Here is a 25,343-nt window from a genome sequence, read left to right on the forward strand (position 1 = left end):
TAAACTGTTTGCATTCACACGGGCAGATAAGGGCAGTATTTTCACTTTTTTTCTGTGTTACAGTTTGTTTCCTTTAAGTTATTCAGTGGTTCAGGTATTCATTTCCTGTTACATTTTCAAGCCTTCTGTCCCTTGTATCTTGTCTCCAGTGTTACTTCCTGTTGGTTGTTTTCTTGATTGTACTCAGCTGTGTTTATCTCTAAATACCAATGACTTTGTGGAAAACCGTATTTGCATACACGTCGTATACGTCCTTCCCCTGGCTAGACGATGACAGCTGCAGGAAAGTCCTACGGCACAGTGCATCCCAAGCATACGAGAAAGCAACCGAGTATGAAGTGGGAGTTCCATGAAGCGTAGATCATTGATCAACAGCACGCCTTATTGGCTTCTGCTGAAGTCTTTATCACCACGTCCCCTCCCACTTCCTCCCCTGCCTCGGCTTGTAAATTCAGAGCAGCTAATTGGACATGACTCCGTTTATGTTCCAGCTTCATAAATTTCTTTCTCTGAAGGGAGAGGATCGATTTTCCTCGAGTGCAACCTTCCGTAGCAGCACGAGCTTCTTCAAACGTTCCCTCTCCTCTCTACCACACCTTATCTTTTTTTTCCCTCCCGCTCAGCTATCCATCCATCCACTCACGTGTACTCCCACTTTCGCTCCAGACTAAACAGGTAATCTATAACTGACCACCCCTGCTATTGGATGGTGAGCAGGAATTACAGTTTGCCTCTTTTCACAACCACAGCAGTTCTTTCACATGTTTTCTCTCAGTCCCTCCCACTCTTTCACATTAATAGCAGAGCTGATGATATCTTTTTAAACAAATCATTCCTCCCAAGCACTTTATCGGTCATTATCTAATGTAAACTGTTGACAGCAGAAAAAACACAGATGCTTTAGATATATTTTCGGAATCAATCCTTCCTTCCCTGCCTTCCATTTTTTTAGTTTGAACTTTTTGCTTTGTTCTTGGGTTTTTTTTGTAGAAAGGTTTTTAAAAAGAACATCTACTCGAACAAGGGGAAGGCCTCGGGAACTATGTGTTTATGGGCTACCATTCGTTGTAACACACACACACACACACACACACACACGCACACGCACACGCACACGCACACGCACACGCACACGCGCACACACACACACACACACACACACACACACACCACTTTCTAAATATGTTCACTGTTGAGGGGTCACTGCATGTTTTCGGCACTGGGAAAAAACTGAAGTGAACAGTCCGGCAAAAATTCAAATTCAAAGGAATGACCTTGGTTGTCTTTGCAATCCACACCCTGTGTGAATTTGTACACTGTGTGTTTGTGTGTGTTTCTGCAGTGGAGTGTTTTGGGACGTGTGACCTCCTTGGTGCGTTTGTGGGGTGATTCATTATTTTAGCACAGTTTGCTCTAAATTTTAAAAAAACAAAAAACAAGTGATTATGCACTAGACAGTGGGATAGTTAGACAGGGAGAGATTGCTTGGGAATAGGCCTGCATGTAAATTATTAACACAGCATACAGTAAATAGCTATTGCATGCATCCCTAGCTGGTGCTCGGACCTGAGAGCAGCCCTGCAGTTGGTCAGGTTTGGCCATGTAAAGTACAGCAGTCTAACTCCAGCTCCACTTTGAGGTACCTGCTCTCTGAAGTATGTACTATATGCACAGCATCAAACATCTAAATAAGGGAGCCTTAGCACATCCTGTTCTCCAGTCGGGACCTGCCAGGAGTGACAGAGATATACATTGGAACAATTCAGGTTCCAATGTTTACCATTTTAGCTGGCCTTTCACTCCGCAGAGGTAATTAATATGCTGCTTTTTATTTCCTTTGCTGTTTCCTGTGATACTTTATGTGGTCACAATTTGTAAATGACTTTCTTACTCAGTTAAACACTGAATATATAACTTGCTTTAAGAGTTGGTTCCAGGAGGAGATTGTCTGGTTTCTTAAAATTTGTGGTCTGTAAGAAAATCATTTACGCTGCCAATGTTCAGTTCCCCTCTTTAACATGCAGTTTGCTTTAATGGGCATGTAAGCAATACTCATTATACTGTACATCTATAAACTGTACAGGCTCTTAGTTGTTACCCTGGCAACCCCCTGTAATCGTTTCGGGTTTTTGATTTTGCGTATTAGAAAAAAAAAAGTGTTAGTAAAGCCATGAATATAGCAGACCCTAGACTACATCCATAGCTCCAAAACAGGAGCAGGGTCCCCATGGAGCCTCTACAAGTGGGATGTAGATATCCAGGGGAAGGATATGGAGTAAAGAGCAAGTGAGGAAACAAATTAAATTTGCTGATGCTGGTGTGCTGGTTTTTCTTCTTCTTCTTCTTCTTCGTCTTTTCAAAATTTCATTTAAATTAAACTTTGGCCCTTTTTTTATTAACAAATGAAGAAAATTGTGTGGTGAAGGGAAAAGAAGATAAAATAATAATTGGTTTTGGTTTTTCTTGCTATATTCATGATCATTTCTGGCATTTTTGACACCTTCATGTTTTGCCTGCCTCTGCCCTAAATACATCAGTCATTCACCAGGCATCAAATACTGCCACTTTGTCAAATCTGCCAGCGTCTTGCAGATGTTTTCATAGGCACTGGTATCATGACACACCTTGAAACCTTATAATGGCAACACCGAGATAAATCTATCTCCTAACACATCTGACATCAGATTTAAATGCACTGGTATACGTGAGCTTCCTTTCAGTCATGTAGGGTTAATGTTGTGGACAGAAATGTCTTAACTCAAGCAACAGTCTTTTCCTAAACCTCACAAAGCACCCGAACAAGAGAAAACAAAAGCAGAATCAGAAGTGAACCAAAGTTTTAAAATGCAAAGCTCCCAACAGGAACTGCAGTGTCATGGCTGATGAAGTTGTCACTCCACTGCCACCCCTTACACTGCTTAATTGAATTCAGTTCAGTTCAATTTCTACAACACCAAATCACAAGAGGAGTTGCCTTAAGGCCTTTTATATAATAATAGAGAGGAAACCTCAACAATCAACCAAGGACTTGCTGACGGCGGAAAGGAAAAACTCCCTTTTAACAGAAAGAAACCTCCAGACTCATAGAGAGGCAGACACCTGCCGTGACCAGTTGGGCCAGTGGGTGACGGCACTGATGAAAAGGAAAACCTTGTGTTTTTTAGTGCAGCGCCATGGGACGTGTGACCGAACAGTAAAGCCAGACACACTGAGATGAGAACCATCAACCAACCGTGCTGACTGATCAACCCCTTTAGACAATGAATCAAAATGATAACATTAAAAAAAGCTTAAAATATGTGACATCATTAAAAGTCATTAATAGCATTTGTATTTGAAGCTGCTGAGTAGAATCTTAGATTTTTTGATTCTGCATCAAAAACAATTAGAAAACCTCTCATGCAGCCAGAAACTGTCATTCATTCTTTATGCGCTTTAGTTACAGTTAAACTAATCTCTGTGTTTAGTATAGAGACAGAAATGAGAAAGCCCCACATCGATGTTTTTGCTTGGGCGATCGTGGCTCAAGAGTTGGGAGTTCGCCTTGTAATCGGAAGCTTGCCAGTTCGAGCCCCGGCTTGGACAGTCTCGGTCGTTGTGTCCTTGGGCAAGACACTTCACCCGTTGCCTACTGGTGGTGGTCAGAGGGCCCGGTGGCACCAGTGTTCGGCAGCCTCGCCTCTGTCAGTGCACCCCAGGGTGGCTGTGGCTACAATGTAGCTTGCCATCACCAGTGTGTGTGAATGGGTGAGTGACTGGTTGTGTAAAGCGCTTTGGGGTCCTTAGGGACTAGTAAAGCGCTATACAAATACAGACCATTTACTTTCTTTTTTGTTTTGTTTTCTTTGTTTGGTCGTCTCTACATGATTCTGATGAAAAGTTATTGCACTATAAATAACATATGCTGAATGTTATCACCCATGAATAGATGCACCCTCAAAAGTCAGTGACCACTGTGATGGGTGACCCTTATTAATTCGTACACACAAGACATATTTTACTGGCATTTGGCACTTGGCAGGTGGTAATTTAAGAGCCTGCATGCCAGCATTGTAATATTCATGATGCATGATGCAGCATGAATGATGCAGGCTGGCTGACACTGTCGTACTGAGGCAGACATGTCACTGCATCTTAAGCCCTCTTTCACTAAAGAGAGAGTCCAGCCTTTTGCTCCAGCCGGCCCCCGGTTGTCTTGAGCTCACCGTGTGACTGTGCTGGATATTAGAGTGCAGCCTCCCTGCAGAGTCCTTACTGCTGCTGAATGTGTTTTAATGAACACTACAGCAAAGACTAACACCTGGGGAGAGAGGAAATTGGGTGTGAGTTGGAGGGAGGGAGTCGTTATACATCCTCCTTTATTTAAGATATAAACAAGGAAGATGGCCTAATAGATGAAGGGAGGCAGCTGGGTGTGTGTACGTTCGTGGGGAGGCTGGGGGGTGAAAAAGTGATGAAGAAATAGAAACTCCGGGACAATATGCAAGGTTCTTCCTGTTGTGTGGTCCCCCGCAGAGTCCTGAAACCCCCAAGGGCGATATAGATCTTTGCAGGATCTTTAAGTTGTTTTTTAGGCTTTTTAAGCTGTTGCGTATATCACAAAACTCATATGTGGATCTCTTCTCTCTGATGGCATATACCCGCTGTATGAACTTGAAATTTGAACCATGAATGCACTTACAAATCTGTTTTCAGAAATTAGCATTGTGCAAACACATTTGCAAACCTACACCCGCAGGCTTTTACCCGTGTTTAGCCACTCATCTAATTACTTTACTATACATGCTTTCTTTTTGTTAGGTGCATGTCCTTTCATTTAAGCAGAAAAAAAACTAGTTTGTAAAAAGTCTCCCAAAAGTCACTAAAACTTGAACATGTGCATTCACACCAGACGCAAACATACACGCGCGAATGCAAACAGTTTTTGTATTACAGCGCAATTTGTGTTTCTGTGCGTGCGTGTGTGTGTGCGTATGTGTTAAAGTCTAATTCCGGAGAGACCGTAGAGGGGAGAATGCCTGGGGAAGAGGAGCTGAGCTGGGATCATCCAGAGGACAAGGGTTAATATAATTATCCTGCTAAAACCTTGAGACTGAAAGAACATCATTAGTCATAGCAAGAGGAGAGCTACCCAAGCCGCAGGCCAGAGGAGATGAGGAGAGAGGAACAGAGGAGGAGAAAGGGGAAATAGGAAAGCAGAGCTTCAAAACCCCACCAGTGCAGTTAGCAAGACAATTAGCACAAAGAGTAAAACTTGGGGGTCCTTGTTAAAAAAAGAAGAAGAAAGGACAGTGTTTAATAGCACTCTAAGCAGTGGCTGAAACTGTGTCGCTTATTCAGTAATTGTTATATTCTGCTTAATAATCTCTCTATAAATGAATTACTGGAGGAAAAAAATGAATTGAATGAAATTACAGTCATATTTAAACTATATACATAATGATGCTCTTTTGAGGCAAATTCTCAGCATAATTTTGCAATAAATGGAATGAACTCTGCTTTAAGGAGGTTTAACATGAAGCCGTTTTTATCGAAGGGCACAGTATTTTCTATTCATAAGCATAATAAAGACCTCAAAGATTCACTTGGAGCAGGTGAATTCACTGATCAGTCCTCCTCTTGTCACTTCAGGTGAAATATGTGAGGATGGTGGGCATAACTTGTGTGGTGGGGGTGACTTTGTATGAAATATTGAAAGGGATGGGGAGCAGCGTACAAACTACAGGGGAGCCCGCGTGGGTTGTCTTAATAAGACCCAAGCACCTCTGAAAACATGATTTGTTAAAGTTCAGGGAGAAGGAGTCACGTTTGCTGTTACGACTCTTTCAACAAACAACGACTCTTTGACCGACCTTGCAACTCTCCGTGAGTTTGTAGCGCTGAAAGATGCACAGGTGACTTGTTCCTATTATTAATGCAAAAAAAAAAAAAAGAAAAGAAACCCCACCCTAAACCCTACTGGCGAAGTTAAGGTTTTGCTAGCCCACTGTATGTAGCCAAATGACAGAAACTGGGTTGTTTATGAACACATAACATAACAGAATGATATATATGGGTGGCGATAATCACCAGAAACCTTTCAATTCAATTTGATATATACAGGCCCAAATCCAAATAGTAGTCTCTAAAGGTGTTTATATTGTAAAGATGCTACAATAATGCAGAGAAAACCCCAACAACCAGACAATTCCCTGTCAGGAAGAATTTGGCAACAGTGGGGAGGAAAAACTCTCTTTTAACAGGAAATAACTTCTAGCAAAACCAGGCTTAGGGAGGGCAGTCATCTGCCACGACCGGTTGGATGTGAGTGGAGGGGGACGGATTATAAGACTCTGTGGAAGAGAGCCAGAAATGAATGCATACACTTCCTACAATCATTATAATAAGATTCTTATTAATAGAGATAATGATTAGAAATAAACCATATCAAGTGCTTTATGAATGCTGTACATTTTTCTAGCCACGCAAAAAAGTGGCATGATTTTTTTTAATGCTTGAAAAATAAGCATGGCTGTCAATTACAACAATTGTCTAATCTATTACTTTAATCTTTTAAAATTTAATCTGTTAAATGTTGCTTTTAAACTTAAGCTGTTATTTACTAGGGGTGCAACGATACACAAAATTCACGGTTCGGTTCGGTTCGATACTTTGGTGTCACGGTTCGATATTTTTTCAATACAAAAAAAATGTTCATGCCTTTTTAATTTGTCATTTATTAAAATTATAAAAATATATTTTAACTCAAAAGTACAGTTTTTAAATTTAACGTTGCTGAAACAACAAAGTAATAAAAAAAAATCTATCTGATCGAGAAATCACTCGTCTTTGGAAAAGAGAGTTTATTACAGAGAAATGGCTCTTTCCAAAATAAAGCTATACTTTACGCTTCTTCTGGGCTATATTCTCAGCAGCATATTAAACATATCAGGTCCCCATAAGGAGAATCATGTGCTAACGGCTGTCTAAATGACTCGGGTAAAGTTTGTAGCATGCTTGTTGTTTTTGTCTGCCTCCACTTGTCTTTGCACTAGGGTGATGTCGGCGTAAATGTGCAGTCATATTCGTTGTGTTCCCACTAGTGCTGTCAGCGTTAATCTGAAATGACGTTAACGCCACAACACGGCAAATCTCTGTTAACGAGCTACCGCGAAAGATTCCTTAACTGAGTATGGGAAGACTCCTTGGTACTGTTGCGTCAGGAAGAGAATTTGGTGTAAAACTCTTGGCCAAATCGAGAGAGTAGCTGAAAGAAGCTTGTGTTTATTTGTTACTTTTAGTACAAATTGCATTAATTAACCCTAATACACTATGCAGCATATATAACTTTGTTAATATTCTCTCATTTATTTTTGGAGACTTAATATCAGATTGCTGGTTAGCTGAGAAACACAAAAGTACACAGCCAACTAAACTGACGTTATGATTAATAATTTAGCTTTTTCATAATGTGATAAATGAAAAAAAGGTGTTAATTCTTTATTCTTCGTGTATTTAGCAGCTAATTAAAACTTACAAGGAATATAGGAGAAACTGGTCAGTAAACTGAGCTATTTACTAAACTGTACTCCTTCACTACCATAGCAGGAAGTTGCAGCAAGTTCTTGACCTTGAAAAGCACAGTTGACAGAACAATATCTTGTTATAGAGTTCTTGGCTGGGCTACATCAGCAGATAAAGATGAGTCTTCAGCAGATGACAAAAAAGTCAGAAAAGTGCTGAGAATTATTGAGAAGGCGAAAACTTGCAGACTGCAGTACAGCTGAAAGGTCCGGAGGTAGCGGTTTAGAGCCATTTCAGGTCTATTTCTATACAATGGATTTCCCCAAACCCTGCACTAGACAACCTGTCCAGCATGTGTGTCCCCTCCTTTCAGCCTGTAACAACTGAGACCGGCTCCATCCTCCCCTGGAGACCCTGAACTGAATAAGCAATTAAGAAAATGAATGGATGTTCTCACTTAATCACTTAATGTGATCAACAGTATTGGCCTGACGGTTGTGGAAGGTGTTAATTATCATTAATAGCTGTAACAACTCAATATTTTTCTTATTCGCTAGTCTCTTTTTTTCTGCTGCCTTGTTTTGCTGGTTTGAAAACTTTGAGACTCCACGGCACATGATGGGACGATGCGGCTGTAAGAGCGAAAGTCTCCGACATCAAACGGCGGCTGATCACAGTGTGAGCCGTTGTGTTCCTCGCAGACAAACACACATTGTCTCTCACGTTGAGGCGCCAGTTGACGAGTTGTTTACCTGTCTACATGTTAGTAATGACAGACGCCTTCCAGGAGCGAAGATGCTGTGTGCTTTTGAGCACGCCTGTAATAATGCGATGCTAATTAATGTGGCCGACTGAGAACAAGCCATCTTTCCAAGGACACCCTCCCTCTACCTCATGTTCTCCCACTTACAATTCCCAGCATGCTTTTCAGCTTTAAAGCACGCTTGCGGTATCAAGAGATTCCCCCCTCACCAGATGCTGGGTAGGGCGTGATGCTGGCGCATGGTGGGGAGTATTCTTTATTGTATTTGTGAATTTAAAAGGATGGTTATGGGATGAGTTGGCGAGCGCGGGCGAGGGCGTTTAAGAAGAAAAGAGAAATCAATCGAAGAGGGCGGGGATTAAAGAAAAAAAATTAATCTGTGAAACAAAACAAAAAAAGACGTGGAATAAAGGGAAAACAGGCAAAATCGCTGACTATAACTTTCTTCCCTTTGGAGGGGAAATAAACTGTGATTATCAAATCAGTTACAACCATTGTGTCATAAATCATCGCATATGAGGGGAGCAATGACACATTCCTCATTCCGGTCCCTCAGCTTTCTGCATGCCTTTCTTTTCTGGGGGAGTGCTCATGAATGATTTAAAAAGTGATCCGTTTCGGAGCCTCGGCTGCCTCGGAGGGAGATAACTCGGAGGGGAGGAGTCTGGGCGAAGGAAGGGTGGGCCACGCATGAAGGTTCCCCGAACATACGAGCCACCACCTTTATGTTCTCCTCATCGCACATCAAGCACAGACTGTGTATTTCATTCATGAAGGGTGGTGAAAGGTGGCAGTATTCAAGCACAAAGCAGTTTTCCTCATCAAACAGAATAAATGCGGAAGTTTTCAACTGTAGTTGGGAAATGCGGCGAGTATGTGGCGAGACTGTGACACTATGCGAGACTATGATGTGCACCGCGGCGGTGGCTGTGTGTGAACTAGAGAATAATATTTACAGAGCATCGCACCTCGCATCATTCATCACAGAATCACACACCCCAGCTAGTCCCATGAAACTAGGAGTTAATCCATCATCTGCCTCCCTCTTTTCTCCCTCTCCCCTCTCCCCCACCTGATCCAGGCTTATACCTCCCATCCTCTCACCTTCACTCTTGCAAAGGACACGAAAGGAAACTTTGGTGTGATTCAAAAATAGCGTGACAGTCTCCAAAGTCAAAGTCACCCTTGGAAGATAATCAAGACATGAAAAAGACCGGAGGCTCCAAAAAAGACAGAGCAGAGCAGAGGCATCTGCTCTCCGGTGAGGGAAACGGACACACGCCGAGGCCTCCGAGATCTCCCGCTACCTGCCCCGTCATCCTCATTCATGTTTCTACTATAACGATAGAGCTTTGTAACAATTGGATTAAGCACTGAGAGCCTTTCGGGGTCTAATTAGTCCTTCCTGTAGGATGGAGTGCAACTGCAGGGTTACTTAATCAGGGTTACTTAAGGATCGTGACTTCCAGGTTTTAATGAGTTACAACTTCTTAGCATTGTAATTCACGTCACTGTCAGAGCTGCTAAAAAAAGCAACAATAAAGGATTAAATTAAAACAACTTTTCTTTGAAGCAGTCCTCCATAAAATGCAATTTTATTTAAAAAAAACAACATAAAAACAACATTTAAACTTTAGATCAATAAAAGGAGCTGCAGTCTGTTGTATTCAAAGGTACCAAAGAGAAATTAAAGTGGGGCATTAAAGTGACAGATTAACTGATTTTAAGGTTTAATGGATGGAGAAGTGCTCTTTATTGTTAATTAATTTTTTTGTTCATTCTGCAACCCCTCAGATATTATACAATCCTCCGAGGAAAGGGAGCCCAGATAGGAGCCTCTGCTCCAGACAGCGCGGACTCGTTCACAATGTGTGTTGCCCATGTCGTGTTTCGTTTTGGGTTTTGCGGTGTTATTTAATTAGATTCGATTAAAACGTCTTCATAAAGAATCTAAAGATTTGGCACCAGAAATGTCCCCCCTTCACGTCACTGACTGATGGCATTAACACACTAGCTGCCTGTGGATATCCCATCAGTACAATGGAAATCTGTCAGTGCAAAGTGTAAACACACACACACTGATTTTGAATGTTGGACTCTGGTAGAATCAGCACGTTTCCTCGTAGGTGATGAATAGCGTACCTAACGAGGCGCAATAAAATAATTTACATTAAAAAACTAACGTTCCTAAAAAAAAGTCTTTAAATTTCCTCTATTTTTTTTCTCAAAGTTGAAACACATCTCATTATAGATAATATTCACGACTACAGCATTTTACTTAACAGAAGTAAAGCCATTTGTTGGAGAATTACAAAGGACTTCTGCTGCAACGGCTGTTTTGATAAAACCACAAAAGAAGAAGATGTACGAGTACATGAAAGAATTCACACAAAACTCCTTTTACTGCTCTTTCCCTCTGCAACATGTTAACAAACACCAGGAAAGTTTTCTGTGCCAGCTTGTTCCAGTCTGTGAGGAGATGGAGAGCTTAAACCTCTCAGCACATTAGCTGTCAGCATGGGGCCGGCACTGAGACAAACACAAACACACGACGGATAAATGAGTCGAGCAGACATGAAACGGCATGACCGTGTAAAAACACTCTGAATATCATTAGCATTCATGTGCCTTGTTTCCTGCCTGGTCAGCTCTTAACTCATTTTCACTATTGGAGAATAATTAGTTGTTGGTAAAAGATGGGCCTTTCAGACAAGACTGGGCCTACCAGCTGTAATTAGTGTTTAAAGCCCAGAGAACGTTCTTTGTGTTCCTCTGCCTGCAGATGTATTTTCAGTGGTATTGATATTAATACTCTTTACATATTTTAGCTGCCCAAGGGCCTCCTTATTTGAGATAAAAGGCTGTTAACATATTGCTAATTATTAAACAATTAGTAGTTGACAGTATTTGACAAAATGATGTTTCAAACTTTGTTTGGCCTTTGTCTAGTTGATTACTCTTTTGTGTTAAAATGAATATAATAAATAATAATGAACACGCAGTCTCTGCAATCGCCACCAGGGGGCAACTTCTCTGGTTGCAGAAACAAGTTTGTCTATGAGGAAATTACACCTCTACTCCCTTGATTTATTAGTTCAATAAACATTTCCCAGATTACTTTTTGGTCCCAACTGCAAGTTTATTGCAATTCTTTTTTTTTTTTTAATAATATGATGTTTATTTGTAAATAATGACCAGTAACACAGGGTAAGCATTAACACATAGCTGCCTTGTGGCTGTGGACTCACTAAACTGTATAAGTGTGGAGCTTCCCTTTGTTTCCCAGGTGGATTTACCTCTCACTGAGACCCACTATCTGACTAGGTGATGTCATGGTGGCTAAGGTCATCTTTTGGATACAGTCTATGACTGTGACACGTCTCCCCTCACCATTTGTTCTGTAGTTTGCAGAAGCCTATAGATTTTAAAAAAATACCGATTGAATAAAAATGATAGAGGTGTCAGTGATGGGTTTATTTTACAAACATTGATACAAATTATGTGCACACAAATATTTAAAATCTGAATTTATATCCCCAGCTGCATACCAGGATCATTAATGTTTTCTAGAAACATAATCAGTGCTGTAATGTACCTGCGCAAATCGCACCCATTACTCAGCTCACTGACAATGAGAAGTAAGAGACACTCAGACTACTTGGCTTCTCTTAAATGTCATCTTCTTCCATAAGCCAATCAAATCAAATTGAGAAGTTAGGCAGAAGCGAACTCGACGCTGCAGCGATTATGAGCGAGGGGAGAGAAACGCTGCAGACTCCTCATCCTGCTCCATCTCCTCCTCTCTGTCTTGGCCCCTAATCCACTTAGTTGCCTCTTTCCTGAGCTTAGAGCCTTTCCCTTATTCCATTATAAAGACCCACTGTACGACCTGCTGCTTATTTCATTAAAAAGGCCCTATCCATGACCCTATGTCTAATCCATAATGTAGACTACGGGCCAGGCACGGCCTGCTATAGTCCACGCCACGTTCCAGCTGACAGATGGAACACCGGGAACAGGGATGGAGAGAAGGAGGCCCAATGAATGAGGGAGAATTTGAGAGCTCCGCTTATGAGTGAAGCTTCCCGGTGAATGTGATTTCAATGATGTAAATGATGATAGAGCTGAGGCTGTGCTACTCTGCCTTTGATGGTTGGAGATGGCTTTCACATGGCCCATCAATGATATGGAAATGGCCAGATCTGGGGTTTGAATATAGCCTGCAAAATGAACATACAGCCCAGGGCTTTTAAAACCCCAAACACCTTGGCTTAGAGTTTCAATTGTAGTCAGTACTTTTGCTCATTACAGTTAACCTTGGGAGAACTTTGCAACACAAAGTGAGTGACGCTGAATCCTATGATAATATTCTATCAACCCGATCCAATTTAACTTTCCCCACGCTGCCTCTGTTTGACCTTCTCTCCACTCTGCCCACTTCAAAACCCCCCGCCCCACCTCTGGCTGTCCTCTACCCCAGACGCCCTCTCGCCGCTCGCCCGAGATCCGGTTTGCTGAGTGTTTTCATCGCGTCCACAAATCTAAATTTACAACCTCACTCTCATCAAATCCAACTTGCCTGTGTTTGCACTTAATGGCCTATCAGGTTACCTATTTATTGATAAAGCAGCAACATTTGCCCCCATCCTCCCCCAAGTACCTGACTTCCCGCATACCTGTGCCAGCTTTTTAGAGCCTGACCAGTCACTCTGACAATGCAGCGTCAGATAAAAGTGAAACGCTTTCCACAGAGGTAACATCTTACACCGTTTGATGGGAAAACAGCTTGCTCTGCTGTCTCTGTCCGCGGTCAGTTTGGGTTTTTAAAAAGAGTTAACCAATAATAATTACTTTTAACTGGGTTCAGTCAGAGAGCCACAGCTAGAGGCCCGGGGACATACAATACGGTCAGGAAGTGACTACAAGCCTCTCTCCATCGATAACACCAGCATATCTCATTACTGCTGCGACCTGTGGTACACTGCCACTCGGGCTTGATCATATAAAACCCATTTCAGCGCGCTGTCCCCGGCGGAGCTCCAGCAGAGTGGAATATTCATTATTCAAATTTTAAGCATTGGAAATCCTAATATGTTACTAAGGCCAGATGAGATGAGATGGAATGGCTTAGCCTTTTGTCCAGGGAACATTGACTAATCGTCTCGCTCCCCTAAAATCAATTTCCCAGCCGTAAGCATCAGACACTCCTGATTGTACTGTACTGTTGAGGACCCCCCACCACTATCACCTAATACTCCTCCTGGCTGCCCAGAATAACTTATTGATTACTGATTATGTTACGGGAGGTGTGGGTGGCCAGGGCGGAAGACGGACTGGCCTCAGTCATCTCCACAGAGCTAAATTTGGCTCCTCTGTCACCAGATCCAACACACGCTGACACTATCACCAGCTGCCACTGGCCAGGCTCTGAGGATGAGGAGAGAAGTTAAGAGACGTACACAAAGAGAAATTTCCCCCGAGCTAACAGTGTAAGTGTAGCTGTTTCAAGCAGAGTGGCACAGCGGGGACTTCATGTGTGATGATGAATTCTTAGATGCTGCGCGCTTGTAGGCCACTAAATAAAGCGTTTGCTCGAATATATCAAAGCCAGAAATGGTTGATTGTTACATTTTCGGAGTTTGGTTGCGGCTCTGGTTTGGCGAGGGACTGTTGCAGCCAGGGGTCGATCCCTTGCTCTCTCTGATGCTATGCTGAGCCTGAAAAGTGGCTGTGATCAATACCTGCAGGCCCTTTCACCACTGCCAGAGGGCTGTTTGTGTTTGTGTGCGTGTGCTGTGTCAGCATCCACTCAGGACTTTATCAGACATCCCACCCCCCACCCCCATACCTTGACTCAACACACACACGCACAAACACACAAACACGCACACACAAAGGCCCCATTGGTCAACGCCTCACTCAAACAGTAGCTCATTTTCACTTTCCCCATCTCACTCTCAACCCCTGTCTGCTTCTCTCTCTCTCTCTCTCTCTCTCTCTCTCACACATACACACACACACACACACACACACGCACAAATTATGCCTTCTTCTTCTGAGTCCATGCCATCCCAACAAGGATGTTAAATACCATTCAAATGTCAGCCTGCTGTATTGATTGGAATAATAATTCTGGAAGAATTCTGAAAGGCAGGAAAGATGGCTTGTTGATGCTAAGCAGCAGCATGACGGCCCGGGCATCATTCACTGTCACAAAGTTGCCATGTAAGGGTTCCCGGCTCCTCTGGCAGAATGTGGATGGCGGTTTACGTTCGACCACCGAGGCCACGTGTTTCTGTCATTAATCATTGTCTTCACAGGCCAGTGACAGCCAGACCAGGACTCAGGCTGAGAGAGAGTATGTGTGGAGGTGTGGGGATTGGTGGGGGGGTGTCATTTGAAATGCCCTCAGATCACAGTAGCTGTGTGTGAAAGTGTGTGGCTGAATGTCAGAACAGAGGGTACATTCACTGGCAGGTGAACATACCTTATCTGTCATGTCTGAGTGCAGGAAAAGTAATACTGAACTACAAGCATAAATATGATCAGTTCCATATTGGATCTGGTCTGCGAAGATTCACTAATCTCATATTAAACAGCGTACGCATGTAAAATTAACACTTTCACTTTTATAGCTGGTGCTGGATGTTGCATTCTGTGGCTGCAGTGCCAGTTAATTCTGTATCAGCTACCCTGAAAAACTGGTCTATCGGTCCAAGCGGCTTCTCTCCAAGCCGTTGACTGTACTCTGCCAAATAGTGTGAGTACAGAGAAACATCCCACTATATCGTCAACGACTGCAAGCGTACAGTGTTTTTTTTTAAAAGTTAAACAGAGTGCTGACTGTTCTGCAGAGAAATGGTCTAGTTGATCGTTACTGTGATGCATACAGAAGGCTCCAGTTAAAATTTTCATACATAAGATCAATATTTTGAACTAATTAACCTCGCCGCTCTGAATCAAGACCTTCATTATTTTGGTCGAGTTGTGTGAATGTAATGTCAATGTGTCCGAACAATCAATGTCAAAAAATACGCCTCTCACTTAAAAAATTTCAAATTTCCACTGAAATTAATAAAAACAAAACATTTTCACTAACAACGAAACTCAAACACGGAAATCATTCTCAAAGCTAAAAAACTAAAACTAAACCGACGAACCTTTAACTTTCATACTTTGTGGCTGAATTGCTGGGGTTCCTAAACATGTTAACTTTGCAATAATACCACCCACTCTTGATTGTTGAACACCTAGAAAGAAATTTCACAAACTTATTTGCAGCAATGGTGGGATCCTATTACACTATGGCGCTTGAATTCACGGCGCTCTTTAGAACAACTCATTCTTTCACAAATGCTTGTAAAGACAAAATGCATGGCTAAGTGCTTCATTTCGTACACCTATAGCAACTGGACTGAAAACATCCAAAGTTTACAGACAACATACAGCTTATAAAGCAACAATTAATTACTAAAAAAATCAAGCAAATACAATAACATTCCCAGCAAGAATCATTTCTAGCTTCTTGTACCAAAATAAAATTATGTAACATCATTCAACTTCATTGAATAAGTTTATATTTCTAGTTTTAGTTACTTAAAAAATACAAAGCTACATTCAAGAATTGATAAAAGATTCAGTGGCATTTGGACCCTTACCAAGTTATATGAAATGGAAAACTGTTACTGATGTAATTGAACTGTTGTGGTTTTGCTTTGGTATTTAATATTTCGATTGGAGACTATGTAAGTCATTGTTAAAATGGTTTTCAATTAAAACAAAGTTTAATATTATTTAAATTATGATATCAATATTTTGCAGCTTACCTTTAGTCATTGCTAGCTACTTCTAGCTAGTTATAGGAAGTAGCTAGAAGTAGCTAGCATACATAAAACATGTCTTCCCTGATGGGTTTGTTTGTTGCTGGCTGTTGAACACAGGATTTTGAACACATTTCTCATTAGCAGCTGGAGGTTGTCAGGTGTTTGCTGACTGGTCTAGGCCTTTAATGTGTTTTACAGAAATTTAGCAGCTGAGCATCTTTGAGATTTCTGCTCCTATCCTCAAACATTTATTTGTGCCCTTGACAAAACCCTTTAACCCTTGTTAAGCTATTCTTATTAAGAGTAATGTTTGATTTTAAAAAGGATGCTGGTATTTTATCAAGATATTATAACTGGATAAACCGAATAAAATGGCTCCCATTTTATAAATATATAAATCTGTCTGAGTTTTAATACTTTGCAAATGTTCCTCTTAGTGAACTTCAGTTTAACACATATGTTTTTAATAGTTTTATTTATTTATTTATTTATTTTTTTGTCCTGTACGGAGTTCTTAATAGTTTCATGTTTTGTATTCTTCTCACCAAAGAATTTCTTATGTTCATAATCAGATTTACATTCAAAGGTGTGAATTTGTATCAAGATGTAGTCAAAAGTGGCTCTCACCTGGCAGGTACCTCGATGTTGGAGATGGCGTAGAAGTACTTGAGTAGGTTGTCTCTCTGGACATAGGTACCTCCGAGGGCAGGCCTGAGCAGCCTCAACCTAAGGTTGGTGAAGGTGAAGAAGTCCTTCAGTCCCTTCATACTTTCCATTCGGGCGTACAGGTTGTCCATGTTCTGTAGCCGAGGTCCAGCAAACACAGCAAATCGTGCCCGCACCTCAAACTTCACATTCTTTTCAGCCTTGGAGCCAACCCAGCGCGAGTACTGCTCAGTGCAGATGACCCGTGTGATGTTAGCAGGTGAGAGATCGCGCACTTGTTTGGGTGGCATGTTGAATGCATCCAGACAGTCGTCGGCATAGAACTGGTAGGGCTGCCAGGAGCGTCCGTGGTCCATGGACTTATCCAGAGCCATGATCGTAGGGCGGCCATATTCAAAGGAGATCTGGATATCGTCTGTGAGCTCCAGACTCTTGTTCCAGGACATGGTGACGTTGGCCAGCAGGGGCAGTGGGTGGTTTCGCCATGTTACTGTCTGCCAGTAGGTAAGTAGGCCGTTGCGCTCATTGTCCTGCATCAGCTGAGGAGGGTGGGCAAGGTCTGGATTTAAGGCATCGCACTCGTCACTACATAGGTATGGGTTCTCCTAAAAGAGAGATAAAGACAGACAGAAAGGATTTCATTCGGGGTTCGGGAATGACTCTAACAAGAGGAACAGTAATGAATACTTGATAATACAGTGCATATTCCCGAAAATTGCATTTTTATTAGATTACTGCAAATTCACATTGACACTGGGGCCCTTTGAGTCCCTTGGGCAGTTGTCTGCTTTTCTCTTCTGGTCATCCAGCCCTAAATAGGCTCAGCAAATTCTCAATTGACAAGACAACAAAATGTCTTTGCTTTAAAAATGGATTTGTGGTCCCTGCAGTAGCTGCAGCCATCATTACTGCAACGGAAAATTATGTTAAGCTACGGATTTACAAATTCTATTCACAATCATCAGGATGTTCCTTTGTTCCCAGTACAAATGCTGATTCAAAAGATATTTATTTATTCCCACAATATCCACAGCTCAACACCAAAATCTTCCATATTATCCTCCCAAAAAAGACAAAAAGAGACGTGTATGGAGGGCCTTTCCAATGCACCAAGGGACAGAGAGCTTAAAAGTAAACTTGCCAAACAACACAACAGGAAGTGTGAAGGTCAAGAGGATCGTGCATCATCACTGTCTTTGCATAGACAGCAGAGTGCTGCTGCACTTTTAACTCCAGAGAATTGATCCTCCTCTTCTAGTGATGCCAAGACTTTCAAGTTGCTGCCCCTCTACACAACTAAAAGTCAACAGGATTAGTCACGCTGCTCACAGAGAGCTACAAGCCTCTTTACACCTGCAACGAGAAATGCTTCTGTAAGAATATCTCATGCATCTCATCTTCCCTTGATACCAGTAAGACAAATTCATCTTCCACTTGTTTAGGCTTGCAAATTCTGAAACAACCCCCCAAAAAACAAAACATAATGAAAAAAACTCCAACAAAAAACATCAGGTCCATTACTACTTTATATACGTGATACAGCACGGCTTTCTCAGCATTGACAAATGTAATCTTTGGCTGGATTATGTTTGGGATCAGGGTTGAGTGAATGAAGTGCTATATTTAGTGTATGTACTGCAGCACAGTCACAGAGAGGAGGGTAAAGGGTGGGCTGCAGCTCCTGACAAGTGATTCCCATCTCTATGTAGATTTAGGCGACAAGGCTGTGCCTTCAGTTCATTTTGTATCAAGACATTTTATATATTAAACCAGACCACAGTCCTTTCCTAGCCCAATTTCTGACTGTCTACACATAACTATAAAATATATCAGTGCTATAGTCATTACACCAATGTTCTGCATGATCTGATATTCCAGCGAAAAGCAAATAAAATAGCTTGGCTTTAATCATTTTAGTAACTTGCCAAATATGTTAATTAACAAAAAACATGGTGTGATAAATGTAATTTCTAGGAGCCTAAGTTAGCATCAACTAACATTAAGAGTTGTCGCAACTCCACCAACTTTTCAAATAAGTTTTATACATCTTTAATTCCACAGATGCTGGCTCGTCATATTAAAACCACTGCAGAGGTTTCAGTGAAATTGATGCAGCTGACTGTTTTAAGCCAGTTGTCTGACATCCCCATCACCACCCAAGTAAAAATATTTACATAAGGAAATCCCACAGATCCGCAGCCATCTCTCTTGGTGCTTAATTTGCAAAGCTCAGCTCTCGTGCTGTTTGGATTGTTTTACATTCAGAAGGCTAACCATGCCCCCAAGATGCACTAATTAGACTGTTAGAGTTATGATTTTCTACAATATTTAGCTGAAGTCACTAATTGCATCAAATACAAATATCTTTGTATTATTTGATTAAGCATTCACTCTATTGCCCTCATATACTGTCTTCTTTCATTACACATCACTTTACATTTAAAATTCAACATGTCACAAACAATACATGTCAGTGTATTGTATTTATATATTGAATGTGTGTTTAAATTTATGTCAGTATATTTATTTGTTATTTAAGTTTTTATGTACCTTGTGAAAAAGGATTCCCATAACAGCGTTATGTTTGCATAATTACAATAATGAATCTTCAGCTGTGTTTTCATCCTCCTCTCTGGTTTTCTCCACTCGTAGTAACGATTGCAGTTCTACAGCTGATGTCATCCTTATTCTTTTATTTATTCGAAATCTGGCTGTCGTTCTGTGTTTTACTGCTGCGTGCTTAACAAGCTCTTGATGGACTAGAGAGTATAAATATCCCTCTTTTTTTCTTCCACCTCTACCGCCCCTGCTTCTCCGCTGCTTCCTCCCCTTTCTTCTTCTCTTTTTTCATCCTCCCATATTATTTTTACTTTTAGCGTTTGTGCTGTTTCTAATTGTAGTGTTTAAGAATGCACCAGCTCAACTTGAAATGTCATTTGGTAAAATAATAGTAATTAGGCTGAAAATAACTACTACAGGGAGAAAAAAAAACATGTTTAGTTAAATAATTAGTTTGAAGATTTTCAATTATTATGCAGTAAAGATGGGCTGTTGTAAAGCAGACAAAGTTAGCTTTCATATTTACACCATATAGAAAATTCTTCAGCAAGGTACTGATTCTTTAGCATTTGACCTGCAAGTGAGATCCCAAAACTGGTAGGTTTTTAAAAATTATTTCAAATTTTAAGTTGTTGGACAGGTTTTTATGTGAGTTGGCAAACTGTACAAGAGTCTCGGTGCAATAAATGCAAAGGCTCAATTACCTTAAATGACCTTTAGTCGTTTTTAGGTGAAAATGGGGCCAATGAGAGAAGTTGTTGACAAAATGACCTCAGGGACCCAGAGGCAAAATATGGATTGAAATTAATAGAGTTGATCCACAGGGAGGCTTGAAAGACAACCTATAACCTTTTTAAAATTAATTTTGTATTTAGCCAGGACAGCCAAGCCAAAACAGAAGTGACATGTTATCTTTTATTTGTACCAGTTAGAGTCCAGCTGTGAGGTGATAAAGCTGTGGATTTATGTTTCCATATCCTTTAGAGCCTAAACCAGCTCTAATTAAGTGATGCTTCTCAATTAGTGAAAGCTGAGTTTGCTGATTTGATTAATAAAGGAACTTTCCATAGAAACACCAAGATTTTCAACCAGGAGCACCAGGTGTGTTTGTTAAGATATTTGTGGAGTTTGATGGACCAAACTCAATAGTTTTGGTTTTGGTATCATTTAGTTGAAGGAGGGTCCACAATTTGAGACAAAGACTTTTTTCACTGAGAAGATATTTTCAAGTGTGGCAAGTAGATAAAGTTCAGTATCATCCAGGTATAAGGGAATATTGTGTTTCTGAAAGCTAGAGCATGTATACTGAGAAGAGAAGAGGACCTGATATGGGTCCCTGGGGGTTGTTGCGTTTAGTGGAAGGTGGGGAAGAAGAACAGTTTCCTACTTGGACCTGTAACATCACATATCATGAGCCTTAACAACCAATGAGATGTTTTAACAATTTATCACAAGGATCTGCCATATTGTTTATTCTTGTATTAATTAGACCAAAAGAAAGAAAGAAAAAAAACATTTTTCTCTTGATAATACCAATTTCTTGGTCCTGGCTAAAATTCAATGCACATATAATGTGTGTTGTTAAAATATTGTCAAAATGTAATGAATTTATTTATGCAAATATAGTAGTCATTCGATCAATTGAGATCTAATTACTTTTGGTGTAGCCATTTATCAAATTGTAGTCATGGCTACATGTTGAACTGAAAAAGTGTATTACACCATGGATAGAAGCCTTAATGTAGAGTAATGTAATGGTGCTGCTGCTTAAATTTTAACAAGGCTAAATTTGGTCGCCTGATGATTTCACCACAAATTTGTGTTTCGACGATCAAACACTGACCCTGCAGGGTTTAAAAGTTGGTTGTATAGAATTTGAAGGGGCGCTTGAACATCAAGATGACACAGCTGCTAACAAGCTTGACAGAGTTGGGTCTGAGGTGCAAACGTTTCATGGATATCTGAGTATTTGTAATATATTGAGAATACAGATGGAGAGTAGGAGAAGCGGTCAGAGAAGCTCCTTTGGTTCCCCCCCCCCCCCCCCTACTAAAAAGAAATCAAGCTTTCTACAGCCACCTTTCAGTTCCATAAAGATTTTGGGTGGAGTATCACATGAAACAGCAGTTTCTTCTTTCTGTGAAAGCAGTACTGCACAATATTGATGAACCTTGCAAGTGCGTATCACGTGTCGCTGCTTCTTTGCATCTATTGCCAAGCCCTCTTGAATAAAGTCATTGGACTGCGCTACAGAAAAGTGAGCAGTCACTCAAGCTCACTCTAGTGGCCTGATAACAAAAGCAAAAGTTACAATCCTGCGAGGCTGAGATTATAAATCATCTGATTTATGGTGACAGTGCAGAGTGGGGAAAACTCCAAACATAAGCAAACGCTGAGCTGGTGCTGAGAGAAGCTGTATGGCACAAAAGACACTGTGCGGGATCATAATGCATGTGAAGACACAGCAGTGGTATCTTTATACCAGAAACTGCAGATAATCTATCTCTCTGCTCACTGGAGCAACATAGCAGCATTGTTCCCCATCTGATAACCCAATTATCTCTCTTTGCACTGACTCACATCGAGATCGCTGTCAGCGCAAACACACTTAAGATGATCATCTACAATGCTCATAAACAACTGCAACCAGAAAAAGTAATTAGGATCAGATGAAGAGGGTTATAGCGAGCCTCGGAGTGAGAGTAGCAGCTCCGTGGTGGATCAGCTGCTTCTGTGACCTTCAATCCAGACCCGTCCACACACGTGTTTACACACACTCAAAGTAAGATTAGTACGCCTGTTGTTCTGAGGATGACCCTTGACCTACAAATCCGATTGAAAATGATCGCACTGTCACACAGTCCCAGATAGAGCACATATAGGTTAGCGCCTGAAGTGTACCGGTGATAGCATTTCCTGTTTTGTCTGACACAGAAAGCATGTGAGTACCAGACAACATGAGGGAGTCATTACAGTATTTTACAGCATCAGGTCGAAAGCGTTCGCCAACCTCCTCCGACCTCAGCCGGCCCTTTAGGATTAACTAGTCTGGAGGTGATATGTACTGTAATAAGCTGGAAGATTTTATCCCCCGTGAGAGACTTACATGAGGTTATGTTTAAGCCCTTTGTCTGCCCGTGTCCTCCTTATTCCACCTCCTTATTCCCCAGCCAGGCTCAACATACATACATACACATATATATATATATATATATATATATATATATATATATATATATATATATATATATATCATTATATTCCAGGATACACACACACACACCAGCAAACACAATCTTTTCCCTCACAGAAGCACACAGACACACAGATCCCAGCCAAATGCTGCGGCAGGTGGCCCGCACTGCTAAGCCCCTCCAGCAATTATCCTCACCGGGATCCCGTCTCCACGACAACAGCCGCCATGATGCCCCTGCCGTCAGTGGCTTTCTTGTTTTCACTCACAGGAATACAGTGAGATCCTAAATGATCATTAGAAATACCTCAAGTGCTAAAAATGTGGCTCATGCTACGGCTGTGTGCCTTGTTTTTGAACACATCAGGAGCGATGAAACAACTCTTGTTCTGTAAAGAAAAAGAAAAAGTCCACCATCCATTCACAAAGAAGTATGCAAAAAATTTTCCTTTACATTTCTGTCCCTTCCTTTGCTCTTATGACTAGTTGTGTTCCCAAGAAATATTTTCTGTTGCCACCTTTCTCTATCACGCTGTCTGCTTTATTTCTACCTCCACTTATAGAGGTTTCCACAATACATTGCTAGCGAGGGGAATAGAGGTACCGACCCTCACTCAGAGAACGCAATTTATTTTATTTTGGAGAAACATCAAATGAAATGGCCCTCCCCATTAAAAAGGGCACAGAGGGGAAGAGAAAGAGATATTGCTTTTTCACTTATAACGTAATCTTTTATTTTGTTGGAAGCTTTTCCATCATGCTGCAAGTTCTTGTTACCCTGGATGGAGACAGTACATCAGTATGTGTGTGTGTGTGTTGCCAGCGAGCGTACGTAACTGTGTATTTGTACATGTAAAGGATTACAAACCTTTTACTTTACCTGAAAAAGTGATTATCCGCTTGCTGGAAAATGTCTTGCTGGGTGCAAAACAGCAGTTGGCAAGTGTAAAAGTGTCTTAGGTGTGTGTTTGTGTGGGCGGGTGTTGTTTATGTCTGTGTGCGTGTATTCGTGTGCATGTGTGTGCGCAGGCAGGAAAAAGTAAATGTTTACTGTAGGCATGTGTGATTGTGCATGAGGAGGAGGAGAGAATAAGAAGGACCAAGCGGCGACACCACGCTGATCTGAAGCAGCAGCAGAGCTTTTCCTGTTCAAATTACCGCAGTTGAACCAGCACGAGTTTTATTAGCAACTTATCTTAGAATTCAGGCAGTGCTTATAGCAGATCCAAAATATCTGGCAGAGTTACTGTTGTCTCCAAGTGTAGCGATTAGATGGATTCAGGGTCCGTTGTAAAATCTAAACCAATGGTAGTTGAGATGTAGGTAAGGTAAGGCAGAAGAGATGAGATGTGAACTGTGCAACAGAGATCTTTATATCATTTTCTTTACCTTTCTGTATTTTTTAAATATTGCACTAACAGTTTATCTCAAATGCAGTCTGCAAACACAGCTGAATTCACAGTTGACAATTTAAGAAAAGCATTAAAACTCATATAACAGAATCAGACATATCATGTCCAGTGTTGGTCAAGTTACTTGAAAAAAGTAATCAGTAACTAATTACTGATTACTTCCCCCAAAAAGTAATCCCGTTACTTTACTGATTACTTATTTTCAAAAGTAATTAATTACTTAGTTACTTAGTTACTTTTTAAAAACACGATTTACAACCTGAAGAGGTGATAAAGCGATAGATCTTTCAGCCCAATTCTACTTTTTCTACATAATCCATCATACAAAATGTAATCAAATGGAAAAGTATCTTTTTAAAACTTGTTTTATCAGTTTTAATCTTTTAACTTTATGCATCAAGCAAAAATTTAATTATATGCAACATTGTCGGACTTGAATAAATTAGTTTAACATTTAAACCTATTTTCTACACATTCCAGCACATAAAATAAAATTTTTTTTGTGTTTACACTCACTCTTTCAAATAGATGGAAGTAAAACACAGCAGAAAATAAATAAAGTCAAAGACTAGCGGTCCTATTGCTCTATTTTCACCTGTAAAGCAGGACTGCGGTAGGCGGAGGTTTACCCTGGTGCAGGTGTGCCGTGGTCAGTTGAAGAATCCGCGAGTTTCTCTGTGAATTTCCCATTATGTCGTTGCGCACTCGGTGCTTGCTTGGAAGTTTAGGGAGGTTTTTTCGCTGTAAAAAAAAGTTACTTGTAACGCGTTACTGCCCATCTCTGATCATGTCTAACTTGCCTACACTGACAGCTATGAGTTGAGAGTTGGCGCACCGGTTATGCTAATGGTGGCTAACCTCAAGTGGGGATGAGGGGTGGGATATAGAAGTGTGGCAAGCTTTTATGTCACACCTCCAAGTATTTTGTCATGACAGCTTTACAATCTTTGGCCCACTGCAACTGACACTGACGGATCACTTGAGGTAGGTCCCCGCTTCTTTCTCGGATCCCTCTTAAGCTGCATGAAGTTTTATTTTAAAGATGCAGACAGTTGTTTGTAGATTTTGTTTAAAAGACAAAGATAATATTGTACTTGCACTTGTATGCTTTGTTAGGAACTGAGAATGAATCCATTAAAAATACATTGTATTGTAGATGATGGGGCAACAAACTACAGAGGCTGATATAGAAAATGCAATTCTGTCTGATTGTGTTTTATGTCTGTGGCTAGAGATCGGCCACATTTGTAGTATGCCAAAAAGTGGAGGAAAATTTTAATTACACATTAAAATTGGACATGCAACCCTGCTATTTCTGGACAGATGACAACGCGCCAACTAAACAACAACAGCTGGTTATAAGCTAACATTACGCCAGCTAACGTTAGGCTTGAGTGTCCTAAGAATCACACTCTCACTCCGAT

General features: G+C 40.9%; 1 protein-coding gene across 9 annotated transcripts in view; it reads right to left on the reverse strand.

Annotated features, from left to right (window-relative positions):
* ntng2b (netrin g2b) overlaps positions 1–25,343 on the reverse strand; it is a 74,266-nt gene that overhangs the window by 40,550 nt on the left and 8,373 nt on the right. For all 9 annotated transcript variants that reach the window (XM_026173393.2, XM_026173397.2, XM_080303580.1 and 6 more), the window contains exon 3: positions 16,717–17,360. In XM_026173393.2, coding sequence (XP_026029178.2) covers positions 16,717–17,360 — 644 coding nt within the window. The remainder of the gene's footprint in view (positions 1–16,716; positions 17,361–25,343) is intronic.

The sequence above is a fragment of the Astatotilapia calliptera genome, chromosome 7 (assembly GCF_964374335.1).
Source record: "Astatotilapia calliptera chromosome 7, fAstCal68.1, whole genome shotgun sequence".
NCBI lineage: Eukaryota > Metazoa > Chordata > Actinopteri > Cichliformes > Cichlidae > Astatotilapia > Astatotilapia calliptera.